This window comes from Colletotrichum chrysophilum (genome assembly GCF_026319265.1).
Source record: "Colletotrichum chrysophilum strain AFK26 chromosome Unknown scaffold_15, whole genome shotgun sequence".
Taxonomy (NCBI): Eukaryota; Fungi; Ascomycota; class Sordariomycetes; order Glomerellales; family Glomerellaceae; genus Colletotrichum; species Colletotrichum chrysophilum.
This window is the reverse complement of record NW_026517302.1, coordinates 343,976-366,274: the sequence shown is the minus strand read 5'-3', so window position 1 is coordinate 366,274 and position 22,299 is coordinate 343,976. Positions and strand designations below refer to the sequence as shown.

Here is a 22,299-nt window from a genome sequence, read left to right as displayed (position 1 = left end):
CTGCGCTGGGGCACTTGAGACCTTTTAATTTCGAAAGTAGCCAAGATTTCCCCTCTTCTTGACCGAAAGGGACAGCATGCACCAACGTGCACCAACGTACATTGACCATGCATCTACGCGCTCGCAACGATGCCATTATTGTGGATCGATGTCACTCAATGCGAATAAAAACAGAGATAATCTGGGCAGGTCGATATTTTGCATGGATGGCTGCAGCCTGATCCGTCCATCACTCGTTGAAGATCTCGCTGCGATAAGTCATATTGAGCCGACTTTGGAGTTCAGATTGGCTTTGACCTCCGCTCTTTCAGATAACAACATCGCTGTCGTTCTCAAAGGGTAGGTCATCAGCCCAATTGTCTGCAAGCTCAACACATCATACGCTGCCTCCATAGCTCAGGATCAATCATTGACCGAAACATCAATTCGAATTATTCGATTCATCTGCATCATGAGCTCCATTCTGTCCTTACTCAAAATCTTAAAGGGGCATCTTGCTGGTAACGCTAGCTCTTTTGCGATCGACAAGCTATTAGTTCTCGAGAAAACCCAGACCTGATGCAAAGACGCTTTTTGAGATCACAATAGGCAAAAATATCAAGATCTGAAATGCGAAAAGTCAGGTTCCTATCAGATCAATAGTTGTAGAGACAGAGATTCCCGGCTACAGTACCACTTCCAGAGTCGCCGAGTCTGTCAGAAGCTGCGTCTGGTTGACAGGGTGACAAGAGTAAACCAACAGGTCAGTCAAACAGATACCAACCTCTCTCTTTAAAGAGTGGAAACCCTGCGGGATATTCACGTTCTAGGGCGTTGATAATGACATGGGTCATGGACTGTGTGCGATTGAGAAACGCTGCTTTCTTTTGTATGATTGATATATTGCGAAATGCCAGGTGTCCAAGTTGACCGCTGGAGTTCTATGAGGTTTCAAATGGGTCTGCAAACATACCAAGACTCATAATCCGTTTGCAAACACCAGTAAGCATCATGTCGCCCTCAAAATGCTCCTCACTCCAGCGACAGGGGTTCATTCAGGGGCGAGCCAACGGCACCTTCTTCTGGAACTTTGGACCGAGCGACCCACAGCGTGAACTTTGATCATAAATCCGTTCGATAGTTCCTAGATGAGAATGGCGTTCTTTCGTATTTGCAGTGTTCTCTGAAGAATCCCATCCAGGTGGTGCGTTACTTAGCCACGTCGCGCCAAGTCAACGTGATTGGGGGACCCGCTCGATGCCGGGGACTTTGTTCTCATGATCACAGATCCAATGTTATCTCGGCCAAGTTTTCTTCTCACCTCCGCCAAGTCTTTCGCATCGCGACTTACCAGACTGTTTCCTCTGCCGCAACCTAGGCACTGGATATCAGGTTCGTTGCAAGACAGTACCCAAGTCTTCTGAATTATTGCCTTGCAGCTTGTCAAAATGCTTCCCACGGAAGTCTGGGACTACGTCGTCGTCGGCGGTGGCCTCGCCGGCACCGTCGTCTCCAGCCGATTGCTTGCGTTGAATAGCTCAGCCAAAATTCTCGTCATCGAGGCTGGCCAGAGTGCGGCTGGTCGTTCAGACATCCTCTATGTCAACTCTACCAACCTGATCCAGGGCGACTTTGACTGGAACGACTACTCCATACCGCAGCCGCAGCTCGACAACCGCACCATCCAAATGGCTGCCGGCAAAGGCCTCGGCGGTGGTTCCCTTATCAATACCTGCAAGTATTCCTATTCGAGTGAGAGATATATGTGCTGATATACTAGACAGGCGGATGGATGCGTGGTGCTCGAGTCGACTACGACGAGTGGGCCGAACTAGTGAACGATTCTCGCTGGAGCTATGAAAGCCAGCTGCCGTACTTCAAACGGACTGAAGAGTACTGGACAAGAGACGTCAATTCCGAACAGCACGGCAACGAAGGACCCTTGAAGATTGAGGTTCCATCAGTCACTGGTCGTGTGTACCCTCTCCGGGACGCCGTTCTTGACTCGTATGCGTCTGTTGGAATCGAGGCTTTGCCAGGACTGGATGCCAACGGAGGCTCCAACATCGGCGTTGGTGAGATTTCTGAGAATCGCCGTGACGGTGTCCGCCAGATTACTCCCGAATACTATTCGCTAGACGGCGCAACCATCATGACAGGCACTTTGGTAGAGAAGGTCCTCATTGATGAGGACGACTTGGGCAATCTTGTTGCAACAGGTGTTCGCCTTGCAAATGGTACCGAGATCCGTGGCAAGCAAGTCATCGCTGCTGCGGGTGCCTATCGCACACCCCAGCTGCTCATGCTCTCTGGTATCGGCCCATCTGACGTTTTGCAACAACATGGCATTGAGCAAAGGGTTGATTTGCCGGAGGTTGGGAGGAACTTTGCTGACCATCCCTTCTTCATTGCTAATTGGAGGCTCGCCCCGGAGTATCGCAACACCACCGTTGACTCTGGCAACCCATTGTTCTTCAAGCCGGAATATGGCCTCGGACAGCCAAACAACTTTGTTGCCTCGTTTAATGTCGAAGATAAGACTGGCCTAATTGAGGTGATCAGCAGTGAGGAAGGCAAGGAGCCAGATGCCGAAACGCACCCTCTGCTCAAGAACGAGAGAACTCTCATGGAGGCTTTCGTGCTGTATGTCAACACCAACCCCAGTCTGCCGTCGAACTACACCTACTTGACAACCGCCAACGTTGGGCTCCTGCCTACCTCCCGCGGTTCCGTCACCATCGCCTCTCGCAACCCAGAAACGCCTCCTCTGATCGACCCCAACTTCTTCGCTTCCGAGGTTGATCGCTTCGTATGGCGCGACTCGATTCGCCGCATGATCCGCATGATGATTGGCGGCGAATCGACTCTTAGCCGTGGGATCGTCGAAGCCGAAGCGCCGCCCGCCGAATTGAAAGCTCTCACGGTGGATTCTACCGATGAGGAGATTGAAGCACGTATTCGCGCGGTAGTTATGTGAGTGTTGAGACCTTTTCCCTGTAAAGAGCACAGACTAACTCGACTTGCGTAGCGGCACCTACCATCCTATGGGAACGTGTGCCATGGGCAAAGTTGTCGAAAGTGACTTGCGGGTGAAAGGGGTCGCCAACCTGAGCGTTGTGGACGCTTCTGTGTTTCCGACCATCATTACGGCTCACATTCAGGCAGCGGTGTACGCTCTTGCCGAACAAGCGGCAGAAATCATAGCCTTTTCATAGACTAGATGCTCAGGCTGGTACGGGTCAGGCACAATTGAAACGTGGATGACTTCATTAGTAATATTTTGGGTGCGAGGCCTCTCTCCTCGCGATGGCTGCTACATATCGCATGTGGTCGACGTTGGTGACGATACTCTGCTATTATTGCTCAAGCTGCAACATGACCTGGGTCGCGCAACTTCCAGAAATGCATGCCTATGATTTTCGGTGTCGAAAAGGCAGTTACACAGGAGAAACGTCGCGAGGCAACCAACAGTTGCCTGCATAAGACGCGGTTAAAGCCTGCCTATCAACAAAGAAAGACAGACACCCCTGCGAGCTGCACGTCTTCCTTATATACCCGTCTGGTTCCATTCAAATGTGGATTGCATCTCTACTTCACCAAACTTTGTGACGAAAATAACGACCATCCAAGACATCAATCCTGATTTTGTTGACTGGATCATCAAAACTGTCAGACCACGCATAATGTCCAATGACGAGTCTGTCTACTACTTCGCCTACGGCTCAAATCTGTCCACGACCCAAATGAAACAACGCTGCCCATCCTCTCGTCTCGTCGGCCTGGCCTTTCTCAGAGACTACACTTTCATCATCAACGGCCGAGGGTACGCCAACGTTGTCCAAAATGGCGCCGACGACGTCGCCAACGACGCGGGCGTCTACGGTGTCGTCTACAAGATTAGCCCCGAAGACGAGGCTTCACTAGACAGGTACGAGGGCGTTCCCTACGCCTACACCAAGGAGTACATGTCGGTCGACTTCGTGAAGCTCAATTGCAGCGAAGCCCATCACAGCTTTTTTATCCCGCACGCCGCCTCGAACGAAAGCGAAGACGGCAGAACTATTGACGACAGGATAGTTTTCAAAGCAGACCGCGTGCTAGTCTACATTGACCGAGAGAGAACAAGCCCCGGCCCGTCGAACGCGGAGTACGTTGACCGCATGAGCCGCGGCGTCGAGGAAGCCTCCGCCCGGCTCGGCCTCCCGGAGGCGTACGTGACTGGGACCATCGGGAGGTGGATCCCCGGACTGAAGATCCCGACCGCCTTTGCGGCTGCTGCCGAGGACCTGTCGTCCAGCGCCTCTTGAGCGAGCTGGATAATGAGGGGCCCATGTTCGGACGCCTACTCTTCCGGACCGAGGCTCGATTCTGAGAGCTTCAAAGTCAATCCGCTCCCATCGTGACGGCACGATACAGAAAAACCCCCCTTCAGCAGGCCTCGAAGACATGAGGCTCAAACGCATAACACACCTAGAAACATGTTACCTCTTGGCAGAGGATGGGACTAATCTTGGCGGTCGCCGAAAAGGTCAGGGGCAGCCGAGGCCACAGGTCCCAGGGGTGAGCCCTCGACCGAGTCGACACAGTAGCTGGAACCGGATCCCGTTTGGGACCACCCTTTTTTTAGTGTTTCCCGGGTCGCACGATCAGACGAATGGGAGGAGAACATTGGTCACGAAAACGGTTTAGAGCAGAAACACCACACCAACAGAAATAGAGTCATGATGAACAGGGCCACCATACATCGTGAACTTCAGGCACAAAAAAAAGCTTTCTTGGATTAGCCAATCATGTGGCTCTAGGTATCTAAACCGGCACGATATGCCCGTCTTGTCGTCTCATCTTGTCTTCCTCTCTTTTTTTTGCTGAATCGTCCTCCATGCCCCTCTCTCCAAAGGAATGAGTGCTGTGCTGTGCTGTGTGATGATGTTTGTGTGACATGCTTGCTGTCCCTCCCCCTAATAACGCCTTGCTGATGCTCAGCCATGCTCATGACAATTGTAGGAAAATAAACGCCGCCGCAATGCATAAAAATGTTGTGTGGTAGTAGAAATCATGAACCCATTACGTTGTTCAAAACGCTTCTCAAAACAAAAGACAGAACCCGGTTGTGAAAGCAGCGCCCACCGCGAGGAGCGATGCGGCAATGGGCCCGAGGGACGGCACCGCCGCGCTGCTGCTGCCACCGCCGCGGACGAGACCGGCGGTGGCGGCGACGGGGTTCGCGACGGCCACGGCGGAGGGGACGGCCTTGCTGCCGGTGCCGATCTCGAGGACGTTGGAGCTCGTGGCGTTGTACTTTGTCTGCGCGAGCGAGACCTCGTTATTGTCCAGGTCGTAGACGACGTACGCGGAGCGCAGGAAGGTGTCGCCGAGGACGTTTGTGCCGTCGCCGGCGGGGGCGATGCCGAAGAGGCAGGCCTGGACGCCGTTGGAGAAGGCGATGCGCTTGCCGGTGATGGGGATGAGGTCGAGGACGAGCTCGTTCATGGGCACGGTGATGACGGGGTCGGAGAAGGTGAAGGTCATGTTGCCCGAGTTGGCGGCGGAGCAGGGGATGAAGGCGACGCCCTCGTCCTGCTGGTAGACGGCGCCGACCATGGAGAAGATGGTGGTGACCATGTCGTCGGGGAGGTAGGTCAGGGAGGAGCCCGAATCGAGGAGCACGGCGAGGGCCATGTCCTCGTTGAGCGTCTTGGAGCCGAGCGTGACCTTGGTGAGGGTGATGAGAAACTCGGAGTAGGCGCTGCCCTGCTTCTGGATCGGGATCGTCTTGAGCTCGCCCTCGTAGTGGTCGGTGTCGACGCCGCCGAAGAGGATGTTGCCCGTGCTGGCCTGGAGGTCGTTGAGGTAGAGGCTGAAGGCGTTGGACTTGATCAGGCCCTCGTCGACCATCTTGGCGGGGAGGTTGTCGTAGGGGTCCTTGCCGGCGCGTCCGACCTGCACCTCGTTGACGCGGTAGCCCACGCCGAGGATGCCCTGCGCCGAGGAGCTCGTGTAGCCGATGCCGAACTGGAAGTCGGTGAGGGTCGACTTGCCGATGGTGAAGGTGTCGGTCGCGTAGTCGCCCGAGGCGCCGGAGCCGTCGACGTAGGATATGTTGAACCAGCTGCCAACGTACTTGTAGGTCGAGGACGAGTTGGCGGCGTAGGTGCCAGAGACGGAGCACGGCGAGCCGGTGCCTGAGCAGAGGCTGGAGCTGGCGGTGTTGACCCAGAGATCGCTGGATCCGGTGTCGAGGTGGAATCTCATCGGTTGCGAGGGTGTTCCGAGGGAACCATTAACAAAGTATAGCGTTTCCTGGGCGGATTGTTAGTTTCCCAAAATCGCTTCGCGAAAAGTCTGATCAACTCACCAAGTTGTCCAAAGTTGCTTGTACTGAACCTCTCCTTCTCAGCATGTCCCTCTTGTTGCGAGTGTACGGTATCGTTTCTCTGTGCAAGTCCAGACCAACCACCTTGGGCGCACCTGCCTCACTCTTCTTCAGAACAAGTCCCTCTGCCGGCAGCAACGAGGCCGCGAGGGCGATTAATGTTGTCGATTTCATCGTGTGTCGGGTATTGTGTAATTCGTATACGGTCTTGTGTTGTTATTGTTGTCGTAGGGCTGATTATGAGAAGTCTCGGGGGCTTGCAGGTCGGCTGGCCTTACAAGCGGGGAGTTGCCGGGGCTGTATATAACAGTTGAGAAAAAGACCGTTGTTGGTTTGCGAGTGGGATTCGTTGCTATGAAGTCATTGACGGCGGCGCTAGTGGTAGTAGTGGTAGAAGAAGAAGTAGTGATTGCAAATTGAGCCAGCTGCAATATTCGGCGTTCGGATCGGGCGCGCGGGACCGGCACACGGGGGTGGGGAGAGGATTCGTCACCCACGATGGTGGCGGAGTTGCGTGTGATGAATGGAAGACTTCGTGGTTGGGGGGCGAACTGGCACCGACCCAAACTAAAGAGTGAAAAGGGCTCTGCACAAACACCACACACAAAATACACACAACTCAGCACAGCACAATTCGCGGGAACCGTGGGGTGGTTCTTTCCCTCCTTCTTTTCTGGCAGTTCGCGACTCGTGTGAGTGCTGGATGAGTAAGGAGCCCGTTTAAAGTAAAAAGGCGGCCAAGCACAAAGCAATGACGGGGAAAAAAAAAATAAGGGAGTCGTGGTGGTAGGTGCAGGAACATGAGATGCGTCGACGAAGCAGCGGGCTAGCTTCTAAAGTATCAAAAGTCAAAATTCGGGGAGTGTTCTTTGAATAGAAACAGCCCAGCAGCGCTGGGCCATGCGACAAGGCGGGAGCTGACACTGCCAAGTCGCAGCACATTGTCCTAAAGGTCTCACACAGTCGCAGAATTGTCCATCGTCGTCATGCTCGGCGGGGTACTGGACGGTGCGTGGACAGGGTCCGGGGGGGCTGTGTGTTGGGACGAGGCCGGGAATGCCTCTCCATCTTTTCCCTTTCATTGTTGGTGACTTGGTGTCGGGTCCTTACTTAGTCCTCGAGTTGTCGTTGTCGTTTGTCAGGGAGAGGGACTGAGCGGAACGCATCCACCTTAGTCACGCTTACACCGGGAACACGCCCGCCAGTCAGAAGAAGGGACGTCGATTCCATTGCATACCTGCCCAGCTGTACTGCTGCTGCTGCTGCCGCTGCTGCAAGGCCTGACTCTTGGGAGAAAGAGACGGAGGCCGCTGCATGTCGTGGGACGACGGATGGGCCAGCGAATTGTGCAGAGGGAAACTCAGGAGGGAGGTAGGGGGAAGACCGACAGGCTCGCAAGCTGGGACGACCCCGGCGTCAACCTTCTCGAACAACCACAATTTCACCAGTCGAGCGTATCCCCATTCCCGATGAAGAGGAAAGCTAGCGTGCATGTCAGGCGGAGCAGACGCGTGGCCGTGCTGGGCCTGCACCCGACCGACGCCTGTTCGGCCTGTCGAAGCCGCTGTGAAGTGGGAGGACCACGGGCTGGGCAGGAGGTCGAGTGGTCGACGTTGTTGCCATTTCTCAATTGCTGCGTGCAGAATTTCTCCCTTCACCTCGCAAACTCGCACTTTCTGTCTGCAGCAGAGTAGCCTGGCAGGTCGCGGACGACGCTGAACGGTCGGTCTGTCTCTCTGTCGGTCGGTTGTGCGGGCGGTGCGGACACCAGGTGACAGGGATGGTGAAACAAGACGCACGAGGGGGTTTGACACTGCAAGCAGTCGAAGGACTGCAAGGAGAAGTCTGAAGTGGTGGTGGTGGTGTTCCTCCCCCCCTTCCCCTTTCCGAGCGAGCGCAGCATCCTGACACGGCTACGCGGGAACATCAGACACACTCTGGAACCAACGACAACCTGCGCAGAACAACCATGGCCGCTGCTACCTTGCCTTACCTGACTGAGCCACAGCACAGCACAGCAGAGCACAACCATTCGTCCGCGGCGAACGCTGTAAACTCCGATGATGTGTCCCAACCCGCTGGAACATGCATCCCGAGGGGCGCCAATTGACGCCAACCAGACGACCAGACGACTGAACGACCATCTCACTCATCGCTCCGTCCGCGACTGACGACGACGGGGGCGTTCGTTTGACGCAGCCTCTAAAAGTGGTGACACACCGACCGTCCCTTCACCGTCCGCTGTGCCGCCAGAGCCGCAACAGCGTCACCTCTCACAGTCTCACTGGTCCCAGAGGCCAGAGGGCCAGCGCAGATCCCGTTCGCGCCGTTCGCGGCTCCGGAGTGTCGGAGACAGTAGTATTCCCATGGGGGGTTTGGGTTGCGTACGAATGCTTTTCGCCCCGAGCCTCCAGCTCCCTCCCTCGAACCTGTCTCACGCGCTCATGGATTGCGCAATGGAAGGGGAAGGATTGTAAGCCTCCCGCTCCCGTAAAAGCTTCATCGGAGCCGACTGAGCCGAACCGCCGCCGCACCCGATGGACTTGGTCCCTCGATGCAGCGATCGCCACGACAATCCGGAGCCACCGAGCCGGTGTGAGCAACCCGCGGCCAGCAGTATTGGAAATAAAAGCGAAAATAAGAAAAGAAAGAGGCAAGCAAGGGCCAAAAGCGGAAGTGGCCCGTCGTCATCCACCTGTTTACCTTCGTCCAAACCCGCCTACCCAAGCTAAGCCCCTCCCATGCCCGATGCCGAGATCCGACGGCCGGGATGTGGCGTCGTCCGGGTCCCCAGAGAGCCCCAAATTCCCGGCGCTAAAGCGTCCAGACAGGAGACAAGACAGCTCACTAATAAAGTGTCGGTGACGACGGAGGCGCGGCATGCTCCTCTTGGCCGCAATCTCTGCTGCCAAATGGGCCTCTCGTGTTTGGCTGTCGTCGTATTTTCATGACTGACAAAATAAAAAAACAACCTCGGAGTGGGCTGCACGGAGGAAGAAGAATATTACTTAAAAATGAGGAGACAAATCCACTCTGCTAACGGTGCAGACCGCGGCACCGAGATCGCATCGTAACACTGCGATTAAGCGTGGTCGCGTTTTTGTGCAATGCAAAGCCACCCGAGTCACCGATTCGTACACTCATTCGTTCTATTCCCGCTCACTTTTGCTGACCCAGAAAAAGCTAACCCAGTAAAAAAGGAAAAAAGGCCGATTTTACGATGGGGGTCCTTTTTCCTGCAGGAGATCTCCAGAATTAAAATCCTTCGACCGATTGTGACTGCAACGGCTTTTCTCCCTTTCCCCTTGCCCCGTGCATCGTCGGACTTTGCTCCTAGTGTACCTCGTTCACGTGATGGTCTCCCCTGTTCTTGTCCGATGAGGTTCCGCTGGGTCCACCCCGTCCACCCCGTCCGGGCAACGACCGCAGGCCGGATTATCTTGCCCCGCTCCCGAATCGGCCCAACTCCGACTGGCTTACACCCACCACCCTCACAACCGTCATCTTGAACCAATCACCATGTCGTTCCAAGACCTCTCTGCAGCACAAACGACACGCAACGCCACGCGCATATCACTCGCCCGACGGCTGAAGCTGGCTGATAAGGTTCGGGACTGGATTACGCCGTTGCGTATGCGTGCGAGTCGACGCTGCCTAGGTACAACGTACAATTGGGACAAGGAAGAGCAGACATAACCCGAGAGATGAACACTGGAGTAACCATTCTCAGCACTGAAAATAACACGAAAGTCTTCATAGAAGAGCGCAAGAACATCTGATAACCATGTTTGAATAGCGTGGCCTATGACCTTGTCTGCATGAGCCGTGGTTGGGTGGTCAGCCCGGATCTGTCTCATTGGGCGGCACGCCACCTAAATGATCCTTCCTACATTCAAGAGCAAAGAAATGACTGCAAGTCGGACAGCCTTGCGGCGCATGCATCCAGGCAGCCGTGTGACAGCCCAGATAGAGAGTCTCACCGTAAGCGTAGATAAAAAGAAGCGAGCCTCAGACATCATGCACCATCTTCAGTCTCCTCGTCGTTGTTGTACTGGACTTAATCACTTTCGCTTTCACAAACCGAATACCTCGTGATAACCACTTACACCCCGTCAAGATGGACACCATCGACTACGTCGCTCTAGACCTCTGGTACGTCTCCCCCGTACGCACCGCCAAAGGTGTCAACGCCATGCTGACCCCGCTCACAGCCCGGCCTACTCCGTAAGTATCACCCCCCCAAACCCGTGGCGTGACCCCGTGCTCACACCGCGCAAGACCTTCTTCGGCGCAATGGGCTGCGCTGTCGCCATCATCTTCTCCGTCTTCGGCGCCGCCTACGGCACGGCCAAGTCCTCCGGCGCCATCTTCCACAGCGGCGTCCTGCGCCCGGACCGCCTGATGCAGAACATCATCTGCCCCATCATGGCCCAGATCCTCTCCATCTACGGCCTCGTCGTCGCCGTCATCATCTCCGGCCGCCTCAACAAGAGGGGCCTGGCCCTGCACAACGGGTTTCTGTTCCTGGCCGCCGGCCTCAGCGTCGGCATGTGCGGTCTCGCGGCGGGCTTTGCGATCGGTGTCATTGGAGACTCGGGAGGTGAGTTTAGTAGTCGCCTGGTTTGTCATATTTGCTAATGAGCCATTCAGTGAGGGCGAGCACGCAGCAGCCGCGTCTGTACGTCGGTATGATCCTCATCCTCATCTTTGCCGAGGTTTTGGGACTTTACGGTACCATCATCGGCATCATGCTTGTATCCAACGCAGTCAACGACTGTCAGTTCGGCCCATGAGACAATTTCTCACTAGGCTTACGAGTAATGGAAGGAAATCATGCCGTAAACGACGTGTCTCTTGGAAACTTAATTGATTGAACGCCGGGTATTGCAGCCATCACGCTCTCATGCAAGGGTACCATACATGTACAAAAGATACGCTCTAATTGGCCCCCGCCCATCTATATCTTCCACTCGTTCAGGTTGTCCTGCGGCGTGACAAAAGGCTCATTAACCCTCTTGATGGCGAACTCACTGCATAGGATGCTATAGATTGTTAGTAAGTAACGCAGGAAACCCCCGAGAATGAGACTTACCATGCAGACGCCACCAACGAATCCAACTCTGTAATCATGGCTTCCCTCTTAGCCCCGCTGACGAGGCCCTTGCTGATCTGCACTTGAAGCTCGCGGATCCTCTTGCTCGTGCCGACGCCGGCCTGCTCAAGCACCCTCTTGCCAAGACAGTCGGAATGGAACGAGTGCTGGCAGGGGAACACAAAAAACTGCCGGCTAAGCAGTGGCAGCCCACACACGTAGCACTTCTCGCCCGGTTCGACAATAGCGTACCGGTGGTCGAGCGCGGCAATGTCAATCTTGATGTTTGTTGCCGTCTGCGACGACTCATCCATCTCCTTCTTCAACGCATCGATGTTGCGGCTGTAGTCCTCAAGCGCCGTACAGATCTCCTCCTTGAAATCGTCGATGACTACAAAGTCGGGGAAGAAAGGGATGAGATCTTCAATCTTGAGCAGTTCACACCGCTTCAAAAAGTCAATCGCCGTCTTGATGCCGTTTGATTGAGATATCACTTTGCGGGCTACTGCAAGCCACAGCTTCTTCCGCAACGGCGCATCGTTCATGGGTCTGTCTGCAATCACCGACGCCAGGTCCACCTCGTTGTGCGACAGCGCCAGGTCGACGGCTTGCAGGTACTGGCCCATGCTAGTGTAGATGTGCACGCAAGAAAGCGTCCGGTGATGCTGGATGCACAGACGAAGTGCAAAGTCCGGATCGTAGTTGGGCTCGGGCCCCTGAGACTCGAGATATGACAGCAGGCCAGCCTCGTCCTTGGAGCTGTGCGAGGCATACATCGAAATTAGCGTGTTATGCACTGCCGAGTCCTTGGAACTGAGCTGGATAATGACGTATTGGAGGTACCGAATAGCCTGGTTCTGCAGCAAGCTGCCCTCGAAGTTGCGGTTGTACTCGAGCAGCGCCGGGATGAGCTTTCGGGGCTTGAGGTCCGAATGCCGCATCAGGATCTCGACTAGCTCCGTCGCGACGTGCGTCATGAGCACCGTGCTGTGCCGGTAGAACACCTCCGGATCGGTCTGCTTCTTGAGAACCTTCAGCACCTCGTCCCACCGCTCGCGCTGGACCCAGTATGACAAGACGTAGTTGTAGTCATTGATGGCGTTCGCGAAATGCAAAAGCTCCTGCTCCCGGCCGTGACTGCTGATGACGTCGTAAACTGTCCGGCGATCGAGGTCCGACTTGTACTTGTTCACAAATTCCTGGAACTCGCTCTCGACGGCTCGAAGCTGCTCCCTAGACTGTGCCGGGTTGAGGCCGTCCGCCAGCTCAGCCTGCGTGATGATGGTGTCGTCCAGAGAGTTTAGCTTCGCCATAAAGATCTCCACGAGCCAGCTGGCAATCATGATCCGCTGCATGACCGCAGCTTTCTTCAGAGTGGCCAGCTTAGCCAGGAGGTACTTTCGCAGAGCGTCGGGCTCACCAGTGTCGATGAATGTCAGAGCCACCTCCTCGAACGGCTTATTGCTGCGGCCGTACACTGCTGCCGCGTCCATGAACTGCCGCTTCTTGACGAGGTAGTCACCATAAGCAGTGGCTACCGTTTCCCTCTGGAGTGGCGTCTTGGCATGTTGCAAGGCCGCGTCGAACTGTTGTAGTTGAAGCATGATCTGCCAGATATTTCGGTCCTCTTCGTTGACGACAACCTCAAAGATCTCCTGGCTGGTGAACATCCAGAAAGTATTCTTCTGCAGGTCGACACACAGGCTCACTGCCTTTTGCCCGGGCTCCAAGACCGTTTGGTCATACACAACCTGCCCAGTCAATCGGTTCGTAGCAACCACACGACCGCCAATCAGATTAACAATGTGCCATTGCGTCAGCACAATCGCCTCAATAAAGTCCGCTGTCATATTACGTCTGCCTGGCCCCTCGGACGAGCCAAGCTGTGACCGAGGCAGCATGCTGGACTCAGCAAAAATCTTGCTGCCTTCCGCGCTGGATGCGAGCTGCCCGTGGAAGACACCTTGTGCCGAGAGCCACGCGTAGGCTCTCTCGTGTGCCTCATCCTCATACGGGTTTTGATCAGGAGGGTCCGGTGAGACAACCAAAGCGGACACGGCAGCACCAGACGAGCGTGACAGCTCGTGGATCGTGGGCTGCTCCGACTCAAAAAGCTTGGTGTAGATGGAACCTCCGCTGTCATGGCCGCTGCCGACCTTGCCAGCCAGATGGAACAGCCGGCTCTGCGTCGCAATCAGAACCCGCCGCATGTCTGCCCGGCCGGGGAGGGTGTCGGCCCAAAGGCCCGTGATGGGTCCATCCGGCAGCTTGTGCAGGTTCTTGAGCTTGATGTCTTTCTTATAAAACTCCGAGGTCGTCTCAATGAATGCCTCGTAGATGTTTCCGTCGGATGCACCGAGAAGGATCTCCCGGGTCGAAGCGGTCGGCAGCGAAGGGTTCCAGGCGACGCTCTCGATCGAGACCCCCCGCAGGCGGGCGAGGGCTCGAGGATGCTTGTGTTGAGAGTGGAGGTAGTAGTTCTCCCCGAGCGCCGTGCATATCAAGAGATGTGAAGCTGTCGGGTCGAGAAACATGCGGCGAATGACGCCAATTTCGGCGGGTTTCTTCGGTAGGTCGATGTCTGTCAAACAGCTGGTCAGCTATGGGAGCCTGCATCGCACGGCTTTGAAGTGACGCACCATCAATGTCTTCGGGCCTGTTCAGGTCGATGCGAAGGATGCGCCCGTTCGAGAGCGCCAGAACGAGGACGTTGTTCGCGACTTGGGCGGCGACGAAGTCGGCGGCGATGGAGAACTGCAGCTGGACTCGCTCGACGATGAACATGGGCAACGCGGCGGCGTCGTCCAGGTCGAGCACCCCGTTGCCGGCGGCGAAGCCGTCGGACGGATTCAGGGCCATGGTCGGTTTGTGGGCGCGGTCATACGGTCATCGTCGCTCGGTGTCGGGTTGGCAAGAGTGCTGGCGAGGTCGCCCGCTGGGTATGCGCATGGAATGCACTCTCTGGAGGCTGAGTGTTGATGCCGATCGGGCGGTCGGTCGCTGTTGGATGGCGCACACCTGGGAGGATGACATAGGCAGGGAGCTCTCTCCTCGGCCCCCACCGCAACCTGGGAGCTTGAGTACGTACCGACACTCGCTGTCTGAGCTCACGACTCTTCCATGTTGATAGCTCCGGGATCAACCCAACGATATCTTGACTTTACTTTAGGTGCAAATCTTTTCAAGAGATTATAATTATGTCAAGCATCACCTGGCTGAGTTGATTTATTGATCGACGGGCTACGCTACTACTCCCTAGCCCTTACAGCCACGGCTCATCCATCATACACCTATGACCTGTCAACGCAACATCCGGTTTGACCACCGTGATTCTTTTTAGTCCACCTAAACCCCGGGAGAGTAAAATATGTAAAAGATATGCTAGATGACATCGCTAACATGACCAGCCACTATCCGCCGGTATGAAACGCGATATATGCAAGATATGAGAATAATTCGTGCTCTGCCGAGTTGTTCGTCACTCGGTCAGAGGGGTTAGAGAATTACGACACCAAACTGCCTCCTCTTCCTCCACACTATGATTCACGAGGCTCGCTTATGCCTCGGATGCGTCCTCGTCAGCCCTTCGCCTGCTGTGGTTGTCCTCTCTCGCCGTATCGTCGGTTTCTGACGCCTCGTCCAAAGAAGTCGGGAAGGTTCTTGCTGGCGGCACCGGCGCATTGAGCGGCTTTCTTCCGACCAACACTCGAGCCTTGACAATCAGCCCGTGAGACTTGATGGGATCCCTTGCCAGACGGGCCATCTCCTTTGCAACGTTATGACACGCCTCCTTAACCTTGTCTGGCTCCCAGCCCATGTACGTCGTCAACGGCCTCAGGCACTCTGCCTCCAAGCCGTCAATGCAGACAATCAACCACAGCTTGCCCTCGCCCGTCTCGACGTTGATCGGGATCGTGTGTTCTGTAAGTTTGATGTCTGTAAATCCGGCATCGCTCAACATTTTGGGGTTCATGTGTGATACACCTCTAGCGCGGCCGGCTTTTTGGCCCGCGATCGTGAGGTCCCTCTGCAGCTCGTGTATCTCGGACGAGGGAGGGAATTCTGACAAGAACTTCTTGAAGCCCTGCTGGTCATCCCACTCAAGCAGTTCGATCCAGCCGCCGGGCTTGATGACCTTGTAGGCTTCCTGGTAGATGAAGTTCCAGTCCGTGAACGCCGCCATCATGTGGCGGAAATGCACCAAGTCGAACGAGTTCAGCTCGCGTTCCCACTCCAGCTCGGCGTCGTCCACCTCAAAGAAGCAATTCATCGGAATTGACGTGGGCGCGATGGCGGAAATGTCAGTGCCAATAACTTCGCAGTTTGGGAACTCGTCCGCCATGCCGATCGCCCACTCGCCGATGCCCGTGCCAATATCCAACACTCTTGTCGGGTTATCCAGCGGCACCGTGCTCAGCTTGCCGTCGAAAACATGTAGGTATACTCGGTGGATCAGGCTCATGCGGCACATTTCCCATTCATCGTTTGGGAGGTGGTAGTGCGGGCCACAGTACCGACGGCCATTTTCCCATTGATAATCCAGCTCTCGCTCCATGAAGGAGCGCGTTGACGACCTGCATCTTGTCAGCCATTGTCTCCGTGGCCCTCTGAAACAGGTTTCACTCACATGTCTTGATGGCTCTGGGCCATGCCATAGGGCATCTCGGTCCGGTGCGACTCGCTCGGTCGTGGGTAATGGCTGGGCGCGAACACGGAAAAGCTATCGTCGTCGTCGTCTTCTTCGTCGACCTCCATAATCTCCTCCTCTTGCGAGTTCCAGTCGTCGTCGGCGTCGAGACCGGCCTGGGAGGTCTCTTCGGTGCTCATGATGCTCGTCATCTCGGTCGCAGCGCTCTCGCTCTCGCGCACGCCGCTGGACAGGCCGTCGCTCGAGTGCGAGGCGAGCTCGTCGGTGGTGGACATGCTTGAGGCGCCCTGGGCGGGGTCTTGTTTCGTTCTGGTTCCCTTCCGCTTCTTGGTGCGCCGCTTCTTGGCCATGGGCGGCGGCCGGTACCCGTGTGTCTGTGCCACCCGCTGTTGGAGGTCCTATCGCAGTGCAGAGTGTCGGCGGCGCCGGAAAATCATATCATGGCCCGCGGGGAGAGACGGAGGGGCATGTGCGGTGCGGTTGCGGTTGCGGTTGCGGTGCGGTACGCGCGGGTGGGCGGACGGGCAAGGCGGGCGTCGATAGTGGTGGTTATTTTGAATAAAGGGGCGGGTGAATTGGGCGGCCCACAAACGGAAGGGGAGCGGGCGGGCGCGGGCGCTGTCGATTTTTCGACGAACGAATCCGGGCCGTCGGTCGGCTGGTTCTCTACCTAGTTCGGGCTGGCGTGGAATGTGAAGAGAAGCCTTTGAGAGGCGTCGGGTCTTGGCGGCGAAGAAGAACAAAAGAGAGGGAGAAAGCGAGAGAGAGGGACGGACAGGAAGACGGGCCTTTCTGATGAAAGAGGGAGGAGGGCCTGGGGGACGTTTTGAGGATAGGTAGGTACGGTACGGATAATCAGGCGACAAGACGCAGCAGCGCAGCGCAGCGTAAGGTATCCGTAGAACAGGCACTGGAGCAGGTAAGGTAGGTAAGGTAGGATCAGAACTGAAGGAGGAATGGGCTGGCCCCCGGGGAAAGGTCCTAGTGTGGTGACGGTGGCCAGTGCATGCTGCGCAGGATCCTGACAGCTGCCGGGATGGGACGTGGGAACCGGCGATGGATTGGGAGCAGCGAGCAGCGAGCAGCGAGGACGGGTCCAGGGTGGAGAGCGTCCTTCAAGGGTCCCTTTTGGCTTTTTGGCTGTTGGACCGTGATGCGCCCGAGGAAGTGGATGTGAGATGGGCGGCGGCATGCGCCGTTGGCTTGCTTGCTTGCCGCACCTCTGCCGTGGACTTGGACATACCACGGACAACATGAACCGCGGGAGCTGCCTCTGGTTGCTGATGGCCATGTCAATAAACGGCATCTTAATGGGGGATGGGGGGAAAGCCAAGTTGTCAGTCATAAGGCATTCGCATTACCAATGCTATGCTGCATGTCTTCCTTTCGTTCGTTCCATGTTTGCGTGCTCCGTCAGAATACAACAGCAACAGTCAACAGCTACAACAACGTCGCTCCATCTGCAAGGTCAGTCAATCGTTAGCGTCGTCCAAAACATATTACACGGCACAGAGTGAGGTGAGCTCTGCCAATGACACCGGGCCAGACGACCAATATGCTCCAACATGCTCCAACATGCTGCCCTGTCGTCGCACCCAACACATGCAACAGACGCAGCAGCCCCTCCGTCTGGGCCCCTCGAATGCATGAGAGAAGAGACCAGAAGCCAAGCTGATTCGACTCGACGCACTTGGGACGGCCAACGGGACGAAGGCTACTGCAGTCCAGCGCAGCTTCCCCTATGCACGATGGAGTCCTCGCGCGCACAGTTCTCTCTCAAGTGCTACCTTACCTACCTTAACCAAAGAACCAAAAGACCAAAAGGCCCGCCAGCCAAGCATCCGCGCGTGTGGTTCACTGGCTTCCGTCCCACGATAACGGGCTCTTCTTCGCCATCCAAGTCCGAGGACGAGGGGAAAAAAAAGGTAGCCCCTCTCTCCCTCCTCCCCCCGCCGATGCGAGCCCAGAACTGTTCAATCCCCCGGCCCCAGAGTCTCCACTACACTTCCGATGCTGCAGCGTGGTTGGCCCGGCTGACGGGGGTGGCTGGGCCCGTGTGTGGGTTCTCCGGTTCCCCGCCCACCCTTCGCTGCCCAGCAAACTCCAGTCCCAAGGCACCACACAGCAGCAGATTGTCATTTCACCCGGTGCACACCCAACCCAGTCCGAACACTCCAGGGGGCCACGTCTGCCGCGAACATGGTATTCGTCGTCGGGCAAGAGAGGGAAAAGGAGGCAGGACGCCTGGCCGAGAGACGAAAGCCGCAAGTCTGTGCCCATCGACGCCGCTGAAGAATACGGGTCCCCCTTACACTCTTGGCCCTTGGGCACCGAATACCGGGGGGTTCTGTCTCCTCTACGGATACTTGTCGGCGTCGTTTCATTCGTCCGGGCGGCGGAGGCGGACACAGCTCCGATGGGCAAGTGAGCGATCGTCAGGCAAAGCCCGGCCCGGATATCAGCCAGGAGACAGGAGACAGAACCACAGATACGGAGTTAGAAAGCAAACAAAACCGAAGGAGCAATAGCTGTGCCAAAAGTGCGAGTCTCTCCGCCCCTCCTCCTCCTCCTCCTCCTCCTGCAGAAGTCTTCCAGTGATCCCGACCCCCTCCCTCCTCTTGCTGCTGGGTTTAAATGGGAACGCACCCGTCTGCGTGGTTCCCAAAACGAAGCGAATACCGCCCGCATGGGCCGTGGCCAAGGCCTTTCATGTCCTTCTTCCCCCTCCCTCCCTCCAATCGACGACGACGGCACCCACAGGATGAAAAAAAAGAAAGCCTGATGCGCGCAATCGTGCAAAAAGAGGGGGGGAGATTAATCAACGAGGGGTCGGAATGGACACCCGGCCAAGGGAGCGTGTGTGAGGCTCGGGTCCCCTTGGGACTTCTGCGCGAAATAAACGTGGTTCCAGCCCTCCTCTGAAGGAAGAGAAAAAGAAAGTACGACTACCTTCGCCATACGAGGTTCTGCGGCACAGCTAACCCCTCGCCTGTTACACGAGCGCGGCCGACTAGACACAAGCCCATCATCACGTCACTCTTAGTTTGGAGTCGTTTGCTTGATGCCACCTTGCCTCGACAAAAAACCACCGTAGCCAGAACGACGGAGCTGCAAGACGAAGATGGAACCGCTCACGCCATGTCCGAATTCGTAAAATTAGGGTAGCCTCGGACTGCGAACCAAACATCGCGTCCCCGCGGGAGCGTTACTCCATCATTCGAGCCTGCACGAGCCCTCGCTTACGGATCGGCCCCCGGTTCCGACCAACGGCGGCCGTGATCCCAAGGGGGGTTCGCGTGGCCCGGCCAGATCCGCGTCTGCACGGTCTGGGTTGACATGAAGTCATAGCTCACATGTTATTCCATCCACATCAGGCCTACTTGCTCCCTCGTCGACACCGTTCACGAATAGGCTCCGGGCGGCAATCGTCTCCGTCGATGCCAGATCGGCATCCGCTAGAACTGGCCGGATGAACCGTCAGTGGCGTACTGAGACCTCCAAACTCCCAACGTTGACTGGTTCGATCAGTAGACGGGCACGACGCAAACAGCATGCGAGGGAACACCAGATGAGTGAATCGCTTTGAATTTTCGATCATTCAATCTCTATGATTAACTCCATAGGTACGTTTCCATATGCCTCCTTATCTGCGCCAAAATCATGTGCAATTTGCCATGCAAACCTCGTGCCAGTCCCAGGCGTCGCAAGTCTATAGATTTACATCATAATGAACGGGACGTCTCGTCATGTACCCTCATGCCCCGTAGCCATGCCGTCCTGTAAGTTTTCAACTTTTGTTGATGGAGCCTAGGCCCTGACGGCATGGCCGTTTCCGTTGCCGTTGATACCGTCGACAGTCTTCCTCTTCTTGTTCTCGGGCGTAGGCGGCGAGTTGCTGATGGGCTCCTGGTCGCCGGACACGTCCAGGCCCTGGACAACGGGGAACGGCGTAAGGACGTTGGTGATGTCACCCCACCACTCCTCACCGAAGCGACGGTACCAGTTGACCGTGATCTTGAGGCCCTCGGCAAAGCTGGTCTTCTGGTCCCAGCCAAGCTGACGCAGCTTGGTGCCGTCGACAGCGTAGCGGTGGTCGTTGAAGGGGCGGTCGTGGGTGTACTTGACCCAGTTCTTGAACTCCTCCGTCGTGTCGTGGGGGATTCCCATCTCCTTGAGCAGATGGCTGCACAGGTCGATGTTGGAGATCTCATCGTATGAGCCAACGTTGTAAATTTGGCCCATCTGGCCCTTGTGGAGGATGGTGTCGAAAGCATCGGCAGCATCTCCGGCGAACAAGTACCTGCGAGTGGGGCTACCGTCACCGTGGAGGACAACAGGTTGACCACGGTTCAGCAAGCATGAGAACTTGGGAATGATTTCTGTGACAAAGTCAGCTTGAGATGAGATTACGTTGAGCAGTACACTCACTCTCGGGGAACTGGTGGGGCCCGTAGACGTTGTTGCTACGGACGATAATGACGGGAAGCTTAAAGCTCTTCTGGTAGGACTGAACCAGCATCTCGGCGGCAGCCTTGCTGGCAGCGTACGGGTTGGTGGGGGCGAGAATGCTCGTCTCAAGAAGGTCGTCGTCATCATCGTTGACCTCACCGTAGACCTCGTCAGTGGAGATGTGGATGAAGCGCTTGATGTTGACGCTCTTGGCACTCTCCAGCAGCACGTGGGTACCGTAGACGTTGGCGTGTGTGAATCCGTAAGAGTTACCGAAGCTCAAATCGACGTGAGACTGAGCGGCGAAGTGGAAGATGGTGTCGATCTTGTACCTCTTCAGGCACTGGACGACTTCGGTGGGGTTGGTAATGTCGCCGTGGACGAAAGTGAAGTTGGACTTCTCGTTCAGTACACGAGTGTTGTTGAGCGACGAGCAGTAGTCCAGCTTGTCGAAGGAGACGATGTTGTAGTGATCAGGGTAAGTGAGAGTGAGATGGCGGACGAGCCAGCAAGCGCTGAGGGATTTGTTAGTGCCGCGGGACGTGATGCTGATAAGGCGCAATGCCAAGACCGCAACTTACATGAAGCCTGCACCACCGGTAATCATGATGTTCTTGACATCAGGCAGAGGCTCGAACTTGGTGCTTCCCTTGAGAAGGGGAGCATCCTTCCATACACCGACATCCTCAAAAAACTTGCGGTGGCCGTTGCTGTAGGCTGAATTGGTCAGTTTTGGTGATGGTGATGGAGACATGTCGTTTGGGCGATGCTTACTGGCCTGCTGCCGGTTCTGACCGTTGAGTTGAGTCATTTTGACAGTGGGTAAATGTGGTCTCTTGCGATGAAGCTCCGAGAGAGTGTGGGAGGTTGAAGGTTATTTGGTGTCGGGGAAGCTCAAGGAAGGTTTGAGGTTCGTGGTAGGCAGCGAGTCAGTTCGGGCGAGATGTAGCTACAAATACGCAGAGCAAGCTGCCCTTTCAAGGGAGGTGAAGGCTGCCCTAAACTCACTTTAAGCTGGATGCCCACACGCAAGACACGCTCCTGTCGGGGAATTAATCTTACCTCAGATATGGGATATCCCTATCGCTGTCTAGAGCGAGGCCATTGGCGATCTGTGCCCGGCCTGTCTCACACCACCCGAGTCGCGCTGAGGCAAGGGATGTTCGGCGTGGGCCACGGTGGTCGGTGGTCGGGGTGGGTTGGGCGGTTCGCAAGACGGGATTCGCTGAGGTCAGCAGGCCAGGTGGGATCGCACTCTCAGCGAATAATGGAAGGGCGCGAAATGGTATGAGGAGGAATTTCAGATGTTCGGCCGAGACTCTGTCGTCAGTCCGTCCGTGGATCTTTTGGTCGAGAATATGCAGACGTGGAGATCGGTGTGGCACGGAGGATGTGAAGGGCGAGAACTGGGCAGCCGGGACACCTGCCACCTTTTTTAAGTCTGCAAGAATGACAGGTCAGAGTTCAGATAGAGAGTCCGCAGGCCGCACGAAGCACAGCGCCCTCATGCAAAGCAGGGCTGTCTGCGCAAGTAAAGTACTTGTAGTCTTGCACCTCTTTTGGCGTGTGTGAGAGGTGAAGTGGTGTGTAAGAGGAGGGACGACGGTACGGTGCGGTACTTGGTACGGGCACTTTGGTAGCTTCTGCTAATAGCAATGAGGGCCACGGTGAGATGAGTCGGCCGGTGGACAGATCAGCAAGGGCTGCGCGATGGAGATGATTGGCGTAAGCTCGACTGGGGAACAACAGGCCAGGAAC

At 56.1% G+C, this 22,299-nt stretch overlaps 7 protein-coding genes across 7 annotated transcripts; 3 read left to right on the top strand and 4 right to left on the bottom strand.

Annotated features, from left to right (window-relative positions):
* Positions 1-1,427: 1,427 nt before the first annotated feature.
* COL26b_002927 (uncharacterized protein) lies at positions 1,428-3,194 on the top strand (the record flags this gene model as incomplete). Its single annotated transcript, XM_053175833.1, has 3 exons — positions 1,428-1,731; positions 1,764-2,952; positions 3,008-3,194. The coding sequence occupies 3 exons, from the start codon at positions 1,428-1,430 to the stop codon at positions 3,192-3,194; spliced, it is 1,680 nt and encodes a 559-aa protein (XP_053040262.1).
* A 468-nt stretch (positions 3,195-3,662) lies between these two features.
* On the top strand, positions 3,663-4,286 carry COL26b_002926 (uncharacterized protein; the record flags this gene model as incomplete). Its single annotated transcript, XM_053175832.1, has 1 exon — positions 3,663-4,286. The coding sequence occupies one exon, from the start codon at positions 3,663-3,665 to the stop codon at positions 4,284-4,286; it is 624 nt and encodes a 207-aa protein (XP_053040261.1).
* A 778-nt stretch (positions 4,287-5,064) lies between these two features.
* On the bottom strand, positions 5,065-6,526 carry COL26b_002925 (uncharacterized protein; the record flags this gene model as incomplete). The annotated part of the gene is made up of 2 exons (XM_053175831.1): positions 5,065-6,279; positions 6,335-6,526. 2 exons carry the CDS (start codon positions 6,524-6,526, stop codon positions 5,065-5,067), a joined length of 1,407 nt encoding a protein of 468 aa, XP_053040260.1.
* A 3,943-nt stretch (positions 6,527-10,469) lies between these two features.
* Positions 10,470-11,145, top strand: COL26b_002924 (uncharacterized protein; the record flags this gene model as incomplete). The annotated part of the gene is made up of 4 exons (XM_053175830.1): positions 10,470-10,504; positions 10,564-10,576; positions 10,631-10,952; positions 11,003-11,145. The coding sequence occupies 4 exons, from the start codon at positions 10,470-10,472 to the stop codon at positions 11,143-11,145; spliced, it is 513 nt and encodes a 170-aa protein (XP_053040259.1).
* A 164-nt stretch (positions 11,146-11,309) lies between these two features.
* On the bottom strand, positions 11,310-14,303 carry COL26b_002923 (uncharacterized protein; the record flags this gene model as incomplete). Its single annotated transcript, XM_053175829.1, has 3 exons — positions 11,310-11,394; positions 11,445-14,025; positions 14,084-14,303. The coding sequence occupies 3 exons, from the start codon at positions 14,301-14,303 to the stop codon at positions 11,310-11,312; spliced, it is 2,886 nt and encodes a 961-aa protein (XP_053040258.1).
* Positions 14,304-15,000: 697 nt separating this feature from the next.
* COL26b_002922 (uncharacterized protein) lies at positions 15,001-16,442 on the bottom strand (the record flags this gene model as incomplete). The annotated part of the gene is made up of 2 exons (XM_053175828.1): positions 15,001-16,018; positions 16,072-16,442. 2 exons carry the CDS (start codon positions 16,440-16,442, stop codon positions 15,001-15,003), a joined length of 1,389 nt encoding a protein of 462 aa, XP_053040257.1.
* A 3,457-nt stretch (positions 16,443-19,899) lies between these two features.
* On the bottom strand, positions 19,900-21,352 carry COL26b_002921 (uncharacterized protein; the record flags this gene model as incomplete). Its single annotated transcript, XM_053175827.1, has 4 exons — positions 19,900-20,471; positions 20,521-21,056; positions 21,123-21,258; positions 21,316-21,352. 4 exons carry the CDS (start codon positions 21,350-21,352, stop codon positions 19,900-19,902), a joined length of 1,281 nt encoding a protein of 426 aa, XP_053040256.1.
* Between the last annotated feature and the right edge of the window lie 947 nt (positions 21,353-22,299).